We start from the raw sequence: 14,991 nt of genomic DNA, 5'->3' as shown, positions 1-14,991 counted from the left end.
AACCTTCCCTACCCTCACTTCCCTGGAAGCCCAGCCACAAGCAAACTCACGGAGCACCACCCGCAGGAACCCCAAACGTCTGAGAGAAGAAGCATCAGCTGGACCAACGGCCGTATAACAAAAATTCCCGGGAAAACCACCCTTTCAAACGCACAATCGGGGATCCAGACAGAGGATTCAGGAAGACAGAACCCCTAAAACTGAGGGATGCCAGGTTGCAAGGAGAGCCCGGGGATTTAGTTCATCTTATGCCATTCAAATAAAAATAAGCAGAAGCTTATTACATTCATAAAACTCCAGCCCACCCACCTGCTTCCATTCAGCGCCGAAGGTGGATGGGCTGGAGTTTTATGCAACCCACCAGCTAAGGGTGCTGACGCTTGGAAGTGATTCTGACGTTTCTAAATGGATGGAAAAAAATCAAAAGAAGGTCGTATCGTATGACACAGAAATTCACACACGACAGACACTGGATGCCCATGCATTTTAGTGGCCCCTGGACTGCACGGTCCATGGAGCCAGAACCAGTTACTCTCTCGCAGATGAAGGGACAACCATATGTCTCCGTATATCTCGTCTGGGGATAAAATGACAGCAACTGAGATCAATTAAGCACCTTTGCCTGCCAGCACCCCAATTGTAAAAGGCCCCCCTAAATAACACCGAGAGGGAAAAACTCAGTGACAGAAGCTGGAAATACACAAAACGCTGTCATCATTGGGAGAAGGTCCAGTGAGAGTTCAGTCTTTGCTAAAAGGCACAAATCAGTTTTTGTTTTTTTTCAATGAAGCACAGCTCTGGTGGGAGGGACCCCCACAATCTACAGGACCAGGAACCTGGGAGAAGACCCCCAGATCACCATCGGAATACCGAAGGGGGAAGGAAATGCACGTGTGGAATTCGTCCATGTATGACGAAAGGGCAAGCAGAGAAGGCTGGGATTCAAGGAACAGTCTGCTCCAGGCGTCCCCACCTCCAGCGGCATTCAGGGCCAAACCACCACCACACTTACAAACCGCGGGGCCCCCGAAATCTCCCGGGCGTCCTGCCCTTTGCGGTGCCATTTGTGCCCCTTTGCTAAAAACACATATTTAAAACCTTGCTCAAGTACTCTCTCCAGCTACTTTTCTCATCTTCTGGAGCCCGCTAGGAAAACAGTTACAAAGAACAAAAAGGCACTTCTGCAGAGAAGAAAAAAACAACCAAGCAGACCTCAGAATGATGGCACTTCCAGCAAGTTCTAAGCATTTAAACACACATACACACACACACTCAAGGTTGAGGAAGCAGAGAGCTGTGCAGGCCCAGAGGGAACCCCGTACCGGTGAACGACAGTGTGTTTGTAAGAAATTCTCAATGACAGCAGTGACACCACCTCTGTCAGTTATGCACCCTATATACACACGGAGCTGCTTTAACATGGAGATGGACCTGCCCTCCCAGAGGGCGGGCCTGGCACGTCTGACACCTCAAACCTGTGCAGGTGAAAACAGGACAAAGTCACCTCAGGACGGGACCTTAGCAACCTGGTGTCCCAAAGAGCTGTTTGTAAAGACAACAAGACAGCAGGTGTCGTGACTCCAGGACGGATGACTCTGGGCTGAAAATTAGAAACCCTGTTCAGCATCAGCGTCACGGTGTCACGTTATCTGCACCAATAGCAACGCCTTCCTTCTGTGATGTCATGGTCCCCTCCCTTTGTCATAAACACCCCTGGCCTTTGTCTCCTCATCGGAACACTGTCTGGGCTTCTGCCTGAATCAGGGCTTCCCGAATGGATCTCAGATAAATGCTGGCCGCCTGTCATTTCGCAAGGTGTTTTTAAGTGAACATGTTTCACTTAATGAAAATGGAGACCACCAGGGAGTTGCTGGGGTATCAGGACTTAAAATCAGCCCATTGACATTCAAAATGTTTGGGTATAAAAATTAAAGATTTTAAGTATCCCCCTCCCCGCTCTGACCCACCCACAACCCCCCACGAAAAATCAACCAGGAATATTCAGAAAAAAGGCAGGTCTGAGGCTGTCCATGTGTCTGTCTTTCTCTGGGGAACCCTGTTTTCTTAAGAAAGGAGAGGAAAAGGGAGAAAGGAGAGGAAGGAGAAAAGCCAGATTCCCTTGTAAAGGGTGCCCGCTCACCACTCAAAGAGGCCCATGTCTATACACCATTCACTTCATAACTACACCCACTCCTAGTGGTCTGGAGAAGTCTCTCAAACAATAAAAACACCTCCCACGTGGTGGGCCGATTTACTCCAAGTGCTAGCGTTATGGACCCCCATTTGACAGATAAATCAAAAACTCATTTATTTTTCAGGTTTACTGAAAGACAAACTATACAGCGTGAAGAAAAAAAAAAACATGACCCAGGAGGAGGGCTGGCCACACACGGGGTTAAGAAAAAGGAAGAGACAGACGGCTGGCTACAGTGACACCCTTTTTCACCATGAGTGACAGAAAGTCAAGGAATGGAGACAGGACTGTAGACAGAATGTTTGTGCTGCTACAGAAGTCCAGGAAACTGGGACCTGCCTCTCTGGGTCTGTTTGTCCAATCTGGGAGCAGAGAGGGGACGAGTCTCAAAGCTGGTGCCACTTGTACGCACCTGGCCACCCTTTCCTGGGACCAGAGCTGAGGTTCTTGAAGTAGTCATGGAATCACCTTCCTTCGAGGAGAAAGACGGACTAAGCTGCTTTGTTCCACACTTGACTTCCTGAAAACATACCTGGCCGGTGACATACAGATCAAACTCTGTGTAGCTCAAAGCCCCAAAAAGTCACCAGCCATTAACATAGAGCAAGTCCCTGCTTAATCCCCCATGATTCAATGATACGTTGGGGGTTGGGCACGTTACTGCCCCGTAGCTGAGACCAGCCATGTCTAAACCACACCTACCCTCTGAACAGGCACACAGGATCAAAGACGGGGGTGGGCTGTACCTCTGAAAGAAAGGCAGTGGCTTTTAAAAAAAAGAAAAAGTTAAGGAAACCTGGTGAGGGAAGGAAACTGCCTTGCTGTGTCCCCAAACAGCCAAAGCCACCCAAAGGACCCCCGTGCAGTAAAATTATCCATGGGGATATTTTATAATCAATTGTGCTCATGGTGTTGAGTCGAAAAGGAAACTCAAGAAGGGATGCTATCACCAAATCGGAATCAGGCCGGCGGTGGGCACGGTGGGGCTCCTTGTATTGAAAGTAGGCCTTCCAACAAGGGGTCCTGTGCTTACCCTCAAACAAAGTGTTTCTGGGGAAACTCGACTCAGGATCAGACACCAAAGGAATACGCTCAGGCGCCCCCCCCCCACCCCCAGCTAAACGGCTCAGAAGGAGGGGGCCCACTGCCTGGATTCTGGCAGGGGAGAGAGGCGACTTCACACCGCTGAAAACAGAAGACGTGAACACCTCCTTTCTGGTTTTTAATAAGTGTTTGCATGGTAGGCGCCTTTGGAACATCTTTCCGCGGATGTAACAGTTGTCCCTCTTGAAAACAGGGCTTTCGGGCTCAGGGACGTCTCACAAGCTTCCCAGAGGCAAGGGTGCCACTTACAGTAAAATGTAAACACGTCTTCCTTCCCCAGACAGCCCACTGGCGCCCCCCTCCCATCCGCACCCTCCCCGGTGGTGCTGGGGGAAGGGCGGCAGAGAGCGAGGACGGGACACACGTGTGCCCCCTAAGTTGCCACTTTTCCCGGATTGACCACAGACCCTCGGCGGACACCGTGAAGGGTGCGCGAGTGGAACTGATGACTTGGGGAGTGACCCGTGCGTCCCTCTCTACCTCCGCCGGGGACTTGGCATCGGTGATCCACAGGTAGGCCCTGGAAGCGGCCATCCGGACCTGTCACACGTCATTCACCTCCCTTTTGCAGGGGCACAGTGGACTCCCAGGGGGACGCCCCTCTGGCCTCCTGCGGGCTCCCCACTTCCCCGCCACAACCCCATCTGTCTGTCACTGCGCCACCACCCACGGGGCTGGGGGTGGGGGAGGGGCGGTCTCCACCGCCAATGCGCAACACCCAGCGCCGCGTCCCAGGGCGCCCGCTACAGGAAGGCGCCGTCTCGGATGCCAAACAAGCCGGCGTGGACGGCGTCCCCCAGCGGAAAGACCTGCTCGTGGTCCAGGCCCCACTCGCCCTCGTCCTCGTCCTCGGGCTCGGCCTCCGCCCCGCTGCGCGCGTTCTCGTACAGGAAGACCTGCTCGTCCACGTGCGCGGGGGCCAGGCGGTTGCGCTTGGCGCTGACCACGTTGGCGGAGGAGCCGAAGAGGCGCTCGGCACAGACGCGCGTGGCCGCCACGCACCAGTACTTGCGCAGCAGCTGCGGCAGCACGGGAAACAGCGCCAGGCGGTCGGACCACCACTTGAGGGGGTCCTCGTGGAGACCCAGGACCTTCTGCGACTTGAAGTTGCTCAGTTCCTCCAGCACCTGGGCCTGCCACTCCTCCTGGTCTTCCACGCCGCCCGTGGGGCAGAAGATCTCGGCCAGCATCTCGTTGATGACGCTGGCGGGCGCGGGCGGCGTGGACGCCACCACCAGCTTCTTCACCGGGGGCTCCTCGGGCAGCGCGTAGAGCTTCTCGTCGGGCGGCCGGTAGGTGCCGTCCTTGATCTTATCCAGGAGACCCTTCGCCTCCTGCACCACGCGGTTCTCCACCTGCTGCCTCTCGAAGGCGGACAGGAAGGGCAGCCTTTTGTAGCGCGGGTCCAGGAAGGTGGCCACGTTGAGGAACATGTCCACCTCGGGCGCCTGCTGGTACGTCTTGGCGAGCTCCTTGGCGATCACCTCTTTGGCCATGCTGATCTCCTTGGAGTCCGTCTCCTTGATGTTCAGCGTGCTGTTGAGAAGCATGTGGAGCAGGGGCTTTACCATGCTGATGGTGGGGTGCCTCGACGCCGACAGCATGTCGGCCACCTGCTTGAAGGGCTGCAGCAGCTCTACCAGCCCGTCCACGGTGGCCCACTCGGCCGCCTCCAACATGAGGTGGTGGTTGTTGCTGTCCTCCACCAGCACACCGGCAATGACAAACTGCTGCTCCTTGAGCCGCTGCAGCATGGCCAGTGTGCTCCCCCACCAGGACACGCGGTCGCTGACCAGCATGCAGTGGCCCACGTGTTCCTGCTTCTGCTTCTCGTACAGCATGTACATGGCCACCGCGGACTGCTGGAAGTAGTCCACCAGCTTGCGGCAGCGTGCCAGGAGCCCGCCCAGCTTGGGCAGCTGGAAGGCCTGCCGGATGCCGGCGTTGAACGAGTGGCCCAAGCACGGCATGTGCACCGAGATGTCCAGCAGGGAACAGGCCTTCACGATGTCCCGGCCGCAGTCCGTCGTGGCCCCCGACACCTTGGCGTTCACGCCCCACTCGATGAAGGCCTCGTACAGCACTCGGGTGATGGTCTCCGCCGCGTTCTCTTCGGGCACCTCGAACGTCTTCAGGCACCGCGAGGTCACGGTGAGGGAGCCGGGGGGCCCGCCGCCCAGGAAGTGGGCGGCCAGCGTGACGTAGGTCCTGTTCTGGTTCTCGCTCCTCCACAGGTCGGTGGAGATGCCGCACCAGGCCGCGTCGGCCAGCTCCTTCAGCACCGCCTCGCGGACGGCCCCGTACTTCTCCGGGATGGCCTTGGTGCACAGGTACTTCCTGCTGGGCAGCTCGTAGCGGGGCTCGGCCGTCTTCAGCAGGACCCGGAAGGTGGGCTCGTCCACGATGGACGCGGGGTACAGCCCGTCGCAGATGAGGCCGAGGACGGCGGCCGTCAGCTCCTGCTGCCTCTTGCTGTCGTGGCTGTGGGTGGCCTTGGCGGCCAGCGGGTCCTGGGCGGCGGGCTGCGCGGCCTCAGGCTTCAGCTTGGAGAAGGCGGAGGCGAAAGCCTCCCGCATCTGCTCCGTGTTGCTTTTGATGAACTCACAGAACTCGTCGGGGTGGTTCTTCTCCAGGTGGTAGGAGAGGTTGGACGTGTTCCCGGAGTAGGCGATCTGAGCCATGCAAATACGGCAGTAGATTTTCTTCCACTGCAGGATGCAACCCTCGGCGTTGGTGTCGAAGCCGAAATACTTCCACACTTTGCTCTTGGCACGGGGGTGGGCCACCAACTTGAGGTCCGTCGGGGAGCCGTCCAGGCCTTTGGCCTCCATCGCGGTGTCTGCACCGGGGCCGGCCGGCAGCGTGCCACTCATTCGTGACCACCTGCTGAGAAGCAGTGAGACAAACAGCATGAGAAGGGACCCAGGCAGGCAGACGGCGAAGAGTGGACGGGCGGCGCCGGCAGCTGTGCTTTGACACACAAGGCAGAGGGACCCCCCGGGCAGCCTCTCCTGGCCGTCCGTGGCTTGGGCAAAGCGGAGGAGAGCATCCAACACACGGACACGCGCTTCCGTCCAGGTCAGTCCTACACCCGGGGTGACTCCACACGTCTGAGGACACGTGTTTCTTTGACTGCCTTGGTGCTGCAGACAGGTCTCTCCTCACCTCAGTGGCTGACCATCCTAGGAGGGCCACCCACCCAGCAGCAGCGCCAGGTGGGTCTTCTCTGGGGACACTGCATTGACAAGCACCCTGCCAGCCCAAGGCCCGCCACGACCTGACACCTGAGGTTCCTCAAACACATCAAAGCAGCAAAAACGAGATCGTAACGTGGCCCACCCACGCGGCCTTCGAGTTAGCTTAAGAGGCACTAAAACGTTTTCTTAGTCGAATGTCACGTTTGAAAATGACACCGTCTGGAACGTGCTCTATGGTGATCACAGGCCCATCCATGTTCTGTAAACGTATTGGGGTAACATGGACTTCCCGATTCTGGAACATCTTGAGATGTCCCCGTGGACAGTCACGCCCGAGTGCAGAAAGCCCCATTTCCTGTGCATAGACACAAGGCACCACCCGCTCTGAGCCAGGTTTTCACGACCCAGGAACTAGCTCTCTGTGTTGCCTGTCGCTGACGGCCCCACACCCAGTCCCTCTGGGTCACCCATCAGGGCTGGGACGCCCAAAGGGGCAGCTGAGTGTTTTGTGAAAGGTGTCTATTACGCGTGCAAGCTTTCGAGTGGCGGTACACATCACTCAGGCGGTTCAATAAGAAATTGTACCCACCAGGCATTTCCTGAGTGTGGGGAATCTGTGCAGAGCCCAATCTTGATAGCAGTATCCCCCCAAATTGAACAGTGTCCCCCCCAAAAATTTATCTTCCTAGAACCCACGAGTTTGGCCTTATTTGTAAACAGAGTATGTGCAGATGGGACTGAGTGAGGGGTCTGAGGTGAGGTCGTCCTGGATCAGGGAGCCCTGAACCCAATGACAGTGTCCTCGTCAGAGACAGAAGAGGAGGGACACAGACACAGAGGAGACGCCACGTGGAGACAGAGGCAGAGATGGGAGGGAGGCGGCCACCAGCCCAGGGACGCCTGGAGCCCCCAGGAGCTGGAAGGGGCAGCAGGGACCATCCCCTGGGGCCTCTGGAGGGAGCACGGCCCTGAGACGGCTGACCTCAGACTCCTGGTCTCCAGACAAGGATACGTTTCCACTGTTTTAAGCCCCTGGCTTGTGGTCATTGCCGTGGCAGCCCCGGGACGCTGACAACTGCTTTCTTTCCACCATCAGGCTCATGGATTAAGGATTTCCCAGAGTAGCCTGTCACCAGGTCCTTCTTACAGGGCAGTCCCAGCATCTCAGGGGGACTGTTCCCAAGACCCGTCCAACATCCTTTTCTCATGGCTGTAAGAGCTCCCAGGCTTTCTCTGTGCACTTGGACCAAGACAACAGATCACCAGAGGTAGAATGAACAACCGAATGGGGAACCACCCCCCCCACCCCCGCCAGGCAACCGGTCATTCAGGAGAGCCAACACCCAAACACACAGCCCACTGCCCTCCCTGAGATTTTGGGGTTTTTTTTTCCATTTTGGAGAAGAGAGATGTTTTGTCTGTGAAAACATGACGTTACTGGCCGTAACATGAGAGCACCTTGTTATTGTTGTTTTAGATACAGTTTTAAGTATTTTAAAAATAGTTTCAAAGGTGTGAGTTTCCAATTAGAGCAAATATGGACAGGGAAACGCCCCATCAAGAAAAGCTCATGGGTGGTTGGGGGGGTCCCTCATTTTTAAGAGTCAAGGAACCCTGAGATCATAGTTTGAAAACGATTTCACCTTCCTGCAGCCACTGGTCACATCTGCTCACAGGTGCACAAAACTAACAAGAATTCTCTTTCTCCTTATAAGTTTTTAAAAACCCTATCATTTGAAAACTAGGATCCCGCCTGAAAGAGCTGACATGTTTCGGGCTAGATACTCTCTGTCCAGTGCAGCATTTACAGTTCATTTTCCTATTGACCAAAGAATTCAGGAAAATCCCTTGCACTCTGTGAACTGGACTCGCAAAACACAGCTCGGCAATTCCCTCTCCTTTTCACAACTCACGCACGCATCAGAGAAATTTAAGTTGTAACAGACAATACCTCTGTTCACCGTGGCAGGTAGAGGCTCCCTTGGTATAATTTTCAGCCGTTTTCAGGCCAATGTCTGAGTTTTGCTGTCACGTTGGGATAGTCGGTGCACCAATTAAACCACGTATTTTAAAATGTTGACCCAAAGACACGCCTCTGTGGGGGCTGCCCGGATACAGTCTTAGGAACGCAAAGGTTTTAGAAATTGGACTCTCTCATCGGAACTGTTAATTTGCTTGTCCACCGTCTTTCCCAAGGCAGGACCGCCAAGCGAACACATTTCAAGAAAAGCTGCCATTCCGGGGCGAGGCACATTGAGTACCTTTTTCCTTCCCTTCCTTCACACAGGGTCAGTGGAATCACGCTGACGCCTGCCGCACGCGGTCCGCTTTACGAAGCGTCTAGGAGCAGACTCAGTTTCCCCCATGAGAACAAACTTAAGGTACTGCCCATCTGCCAGGGGTGACCGGACGTCTCTGTCCAAAGTTCAAGGGTGAAGTCCACTGAAGAGCCCATGGGAGGCAGGTTAAAAGGCAGAAGACCGGTGCCACCTGGGACGCCGGCCACCAGCAGACAAATGGGAAAGACACTCTTCGTCCAGTCTCTAAAATTACATCTGACCCAACAGACAGGTCCTGGCTGGCTCGGGGGAAGCCAACTGACTAGTGACATTCACCGTCATAGAAAAGGACCCTCTCTGGAGTACACGTAACTACGATTCCGTTGCCAGACCCCGGACTTTTTTTTTTTTTTTTAATCAACCAGCAGAAAGGACACACAAGCTCGCAGGGTTGATAAACCGAGATGGGCTGGGCTCCCAGGCAGGTGAGGAGAACCTGTCTGAAAACGGACACAAAACCCAAGATGTCCCCAAGTTTACACGTTGTTCACTGTTTACAAAAGACTGTGGGAGGCCTCACCGGAAGGGGGTGGGGGAGGAGAAGAGGGGAGGGGAGAAAAGCAGGAGGAAAGTGGGAGGACAGCTTGCATAAAGGGGGTCCAACACATGGAAACGGATGGAAACTATTCTGTGGGTGGTGAGCACGCCGCAGAATAGACAGACATGGGATCATAAGGGTGTACCCCTGAAAATTTAATGTCACTAAGGCAGGGCACCTCAGTGGAATAAAAGTGGTTTTACATAAAAGGCACGTGCTCGCCTCCCAAGCCCCAGGCACAGGCTGGTTCCTACCCCACTCTCTGTCCCGTTCTAATCGCTGTCACTGGGTTTCAAACCACCAGCATTCAGTTTATCACAGAACTGAAAGCTTAGCTCCCACACTTAAGGACTCCCTGGGTGGAAGTTTGGAAGGTGGGGCTCCCTCCAAAATACTAACTTCCGCTCAGAGCTGCCGTGTGACCCAGGAACGCCCCTTCCCGGGAATAACAGGGGAATCCGAAAGTATTTGCACAATAATAGATGCGATTGGCCGTCCACGCTTTCATTTCACCCCAGGCTCTCCGCGGCGTTTCCCGGAGGCTAAAGGGTGAAATAAAGCGGCTGTGTTCTCAGGCCGGACAATAACCAGATTTGCTGTAAGGTCACCCAAAACGCTTCCCGCAGCCTACTTTGTTTTCAGAAGTAGTGATTTCCCCCCCCACTAGTAAAATGCCCCTGTGTTCCCATACCCTAGCGTGATTCCTCCCTGCCAACCAGCGTGGAAAGCGAAGCTCACGGATTCTAGGTTTTCACTCCCAAAGCTGCAATTATGGATCAACTCGGCGCACGTGCACCCACAAGCAGGATCGAGGTTCCCCTGCCTGTTTCGCAGCGTGAACGCGTCCTCATCCCGGGAAGTTCGAGATGGGTGACTCGCTGGGTCTTTAACGGGAAACAAAGTTGCCACTGAACGGAAGTGCCCTCCCTCCCAGACCTCACTGGCTCCCCCAGGGCCGCAGAAGCCACCCCCAGGCCCCGCGCGCGCGCGCTAGGTCCGTCATACCGGACCCAGGCCCGGGGCTTGGTCACAACCCCACCCCCGGCGCCAGAAGAGCAGCCTGAGAACTGGGCCCCAGGGATCCCGGACACCAGCCAGTGGTCGGGGCTTCCCGGGGCGATACCCGGGCCCAGGGCAGGCGGGCGCCCGGTGCGGGGTGGGAAGGAAGGGGCACGATCCCCACTCGGGCGCCCGGATCGGCCCCCTCTCCCCGGAGCGCCCTGGAGTCAAGGTCATGCGGGCCCAGCGCGCCCCGAACCGCCGCCCCACGCCTCGGGGGAGGGCCCCCCGAACCGCCCCGCACCCCGTGTCCCCAGCGCTGACCTGGCTCCACGAAGCCCCCGAGGCAGCGTCTCAGCAGCTGCGCCACGATCACTGCCGCGCCCGCCGCGTACACGCGCAGGGCCGCCCGCGCTGCAGACAAAAGCGACATGGCTGCCCCGCCGCCACCGCTTCCGCGCCTGCCAGGGACTCGCGGTGCTGGACCGAGGCAAGGACGGCGGAAACGCGCCTGCGGCCCCTCCCCCGCCCCGCCCCCGTCCCATCCCCACCCCCTGCCGGGCCCCGCCCCCGCCCGGAACGGACCGGGCCACCGACCTCCCCGCCCCGCCTGGAGCGGATCCGGGCCACCGACCCCTCCCCCCGCCCTGCCTGGAACGGACCAGGCCACTGACCTCCCCGCCCCGCCTGGAACGGACCGGGCCACCGACCTCCCCGCCCCGCCTGGAACGGACCGGGCCACCGACCTCCCCGCCCCGCCTGGAGCGGATCCGGGCGCCGACCCCTCCCCCCCGCCCCGCCTGGAGCGGATCCCGGCCTCCGACCCCTCCCCCCCGCCCTGCCTGGAGCGGATCCCGGCCTCCGACCCCTCCCCCCCGCCCCGCCTGGAGCGGATCCGGGCGCCGACCCCTCGCCCCCGCCCCGCCTGGACCGGACCCGAGCTACCGACCCCCCGGCCAGCGCACCGCCCCACGCCACAGACCCCTGCCCGGACCCCCGCCCCCTACCATGGCACTACTCCCCACTCCAATCCCCCCCAGGGTATGAACACACACCTCCATCCCCGCCTGGACACGTCCCCTACCACTGGACCCCAACCCCGGCCACGATACTGTCCCCACCCAACCCCACGGACCCCGGTCCTCCAACCCCCTCAGGCCACCGACCACCACCCCCCACCCCACGCGGACACGCCCATAGCACCGGACTCCGTCCCCACCCTCCCAGACCCCCGTAAGAGACACCTGCCCATACTCGCCCCTACCACCGACCCCCACCCGGGACCACGGGACCCACGCTCGTACTCCACCCCCGCCCGAGCCCCCCTACCCTGGGATCACTCCCTGGCTAGGAACACGCTCTATCACGGAACCCCCACCCGGACTCGAGCCCCGGCCACAGAAACTCGTCAGGATCTCAAGGACCGCTCAGGGACCACCGACCACCCCCTGCCCAGGCCCTGGACCCTCCCCCAGCTCCTCACTGAGGCCGTAGGGACGCTTGCCAGGACTGGAAAATTCCCCCCCAGGGCCCTTAGGGACCCCCCCACCCAGACTCTCACTGGGACCACTACAGGCCCGATACAGATTACAGCTAGGACCCCCCCCTTACACGCATCTCCCCACACTTTTGTCCGAAACCCCCACCCAGACACTTGCTGGAACCAGGGACCTCGGTCCAGACTCCCACTCAAGCCCCACAGAGACCCCCAACCCAAAATACCACCCGGAGATCTACCAGACCCCTTGTGGTCCCCAAACCGGGCACTGCAGACCCCACAAGCACCTCAGTACCTGCTGGGACTGTGGCCACCCCCACCCTTACCCCCAGTTCTAACGTCCACTGGACTCCAGACCAGCACCCCTCACACACACCAACAGGGACCCCCCCAGACCCTGCCAAGGTCCAGGACCGCTGCCCCTGCTAGAACCCAGGACCCCACATTCCTTCACAGACCTCCAGAACCCTAACCCCCACCCCCATAAAAAGGAAACCCACCAAGCTGCCTGCAGAGGAAACTAGCTCAGCACTAGGGGCGCCCCCCCAGGGTGCTCGCCGTGCTCTTCCGCGGAGGCCAGCTGGAGTGGGCCCCAGTGCCCATGTGAGACAATAGGCTACAGACGGGCTGGTGCCACCTGAGGCTGGCTTCCTGTCATGCAGGGTGCTATGCAGGGTCTCTAGTCCTGCTCCCCGCACAAGAACGCAGGACATGGGGAGGCCGAAAAGGCACACCCATGGAGCCACAGATAGGGGAGTGCTACCACTGTATTCCCACTGGGGGCTGGGTTGGAGACACAGGAAGCAGGAGTCACAAGATCCGCAACCTGCCCTCTGCTTCTCTGCCAACCAACCTCACTTGCTAACTGCAACCCGCCGTGGTAACTGCAATCCGCGCTTGCTAGTTTAGCCACGGCAGTTGTATCAGTGGCCAATGGCTAACTGGTTACAGCTGACGGCCAACTAGCCACAGCTGATGGCCATCCAGTCCTACTACCCGAGCCAGCACCTTTCCACATGAGGCCGAGAGCGTGGAAACTGCATTCCTGGTTCTGTCCCCACACTCCACCCTGCCAGGGTCTCGCCTCACAATCTACGCGACAAGTGTCTTCCGCGAGGGACCCTGTGCGAGAAGCCTGGAGGTGAATGCAGTATCCTGGACAAAGCCAGGCTCTCTGGGCACAGCCAGGGCCTCTCAGGGCACCACCAGTCCTTCTGAGCACAGCCAGACTTCCCGGGCTTCTTAGGGTACCACCAGTCTTCCCTGGACACAGCCAGGGTTTCTCAGGGCACCACCAGTTCTTCTGGGCACAGCCAGACTTTCTGGACTTCTTAGGGTACCACTAGTCTACCTGGGCACAGCCAGGGTTTCTCAGGGCACCACCAGTTCTTCTGGGCTCAGCCAGACTTCCTGGACTTCTTAGGGTACCACTAGTCTCCCCGGGCACAGCCAGGGTTTCTCAGGGCACCACCAGTCCTTCTGGGCACAGCCAGACTTCCCGGGCTTCTTAGGGTACCACCAGTCTCCCCGGGCACAGGCAGGGTTTCTCAGGGCACCGCCAGTCCTTCTGGGCACAGCCAGACTTCCCGGGCTTCTTAGGGTACCACTAGTCTCCCCGGGCACAGGCAGGGCCTCTCAGGGTACCGTGCTGGAACAATAATGGCTCACAGGCAAGGTGCTTACATATTCTCCATGGCGGCCGTTCGAGACACAGGAAGCAAACATGCACCAGTTCCACTGCATGGTGGTATGTTCCCAAGCAAACAGTCAAGCGGTCCATTAAATCAGGGATGGAAGGCAATTCCCCATAGTCCACAGTCATTCTCCAGGGCTGTGCGTTGGCCCCACGACGTGTGCCGTCTCCACAGGGCGAGAGCTCCAAGTCCCCCCGACCTGGGGATGAGGGCCTCAGCAAGCACTTCCCAGCCCTCAGGGCCGCAACGACCTTCGCTTTCTCCAGCCTAGGCTGGGTGAGGAGCCGTCCACGTCTTCCCACCCCTGCACGGGGGTCCAGCTCTCGGCAGCTGCTCCGCTGGTCTTCCGGAGACTGAGTGTGCATACGCACAAACTGCTCCACCGCCCTTCGGGGAGCTTTGGCCGGCACCGTACCCTGCTCACTGCGCCATGTGTCACGGGGGGTTTCCTGTCCCGCTCCCCACATAAGAACGCAGGATATGGTGAGGCCAAAAAGGAACACCCACGGAGCCATGGATAGGGGAGTCACACCACTATATTCTCGCTGGCGGCTGGGTTGGAGACACAGGAAGCAGGAGCCGCACGATAAGCAACCCGCCGTCTGCTTCTCCGCCAAGCAACCTCAGTTACTAGCTGAAAGCCACGCTTGCTGCTTTAGCCCCGGCAGTTATATCAGTGGCTAATGGCTCACCGGTAACAGCCGATGGGCAACTAGCCACAGCTGACGGCCATCCATTCACAGCTGATGGCCATTTACTACCCGAGCCAGCACCTTTCCACGTGAGGCCAAGGGCCTGGAAACTGCTCTCTGGGACTCTGTCCCCACACCTACAAAGGGTCCTTCTGGCCTTTGCAACCCTCTGTCGCACAGGTGAGGAAAGTGAGACCGGGAAGTATGACCATAATCCCCGGCGAGACCAGGGTATCAGGCTTCCCCGCGTGGGCAGGTGCCCCCAGGTGTTCCATAGCTGCTTAGCTGTGCCCAGCAAGGAGTATCAGGCGTTTCACAGTAGCTGCCACCCCCCTCCCACCCTACAGGGACTCCCATAAGAGGCCCTGGTGTGTTGGATGTGAAGCTGTGGCCCACATTGTCAGAGTCAGAAGGACCCAGAGCAAGGGACACCACCTGGGAGCAGTGGGGGTGACCTCTGTGCTGGCCCGCCATGCCCCGATCCCTGGGGCAAGTGGAATTTCTGGTTTGTCCGTACAAAAATGCAAATTGACAGGCTGATTTTCCACGGCTGCTCACGGATGGGGAGAGACTGAACACCCCTCCTGTCCTCCTGCCCCAGCTCACATCCAGGTCAAGGTCTCACAAGGTCAAAATCTAGATGTGCACCCACTGGGGACGGTCTGCAGGAGGCTGTCTGTAGGCTCATCTGGTTTCTTTGCCGTTGTGGGGCCGAGATCCCATCTTCTTGCTGGCT

At 58.2% G+C, this 14,991-nt stretch overlaps 2 protein-coding genes across 3 annotated transcripts in view; both read right to left on the bottom strand.

Moving 5' to 3' along the window:
• The window catches only part of DHRSX (dehydrogenase/reductase X-linked), a 113,736-nt gene extending 102,850 nt beyond the window's left edge, over positions 1 to 10,886 (bottom strand). Inside the window, exon 1 of the mRNA XM_033107348.1 lies at positions 10,696 to 10,886. Within this exon, the coding sequence (XP_032963239.1) occupies positions 10,696 to 10,804 (109 nt within the window). The 5' untranslated portion in view covers positions 10,805 to 10,886. The remainder of the gene's footprint in view (positions 1 to 10,695) is intronic.
• ZBED1 (zinc finger BED-type containing 1) lies at positions 4,040 to 10,828 on the bottom strand. 2 transcript variants are annotated; one of them, XM_033107323.1, is made up of 2 exons: positions 10,696 to 10,828; positions 4,040 to 6,184 (listed from the first exon to the last, which is right to left on the bottom strand). In XM_033107323.1, the coding sequence occupies exon 2, from the start codon at positions 6,169 to 6,171 to the stop codon at positions 4,042 to 4,044; it is 2,130 nt and encodes a 709-aa protein (XP_032963214.1). In that variant the 5' UTR covers positions 6,172 to 6,184; positions 10,696 to 10,828; the 3' UTR covers positions 4,040 to 4,041. The 2 variants fall into 2 exon arrangements, with proteins under 2 accessions (XP_032963214.1, XP_032963224.1); XM_033107333.1 differs by having other exon boundaries at positions 4,040 to 6,181; positions 10,696 to 10,827.
• Positions 10,887 to 14,991: the final 4,105 nt, after the last annotated feature.

This window comes from Rhinolophus ferrumequinum, chromosome X (genome assembly GCF_004115265.2).
Source record: "Rhinolophus ferrumequinum isolate MPI-CBG mRhiFer1 chromosome X, mRhiFer1_v1.p, whole genome shotgun sequence".
Taxonomy (NCBI): domain Eukaryota; kingdom Metazoa; phylum Chordata; class Mammalia; order Chiroptera; family Rhinolophidae; genus Rhinolophus; species Rhinolophus ferrumequinum.
The sequence above is the reverse complement of the archived record's forward strand: the minus strand, read 5'-3'. Positions and strand labels throughout refer to the sequence as shown.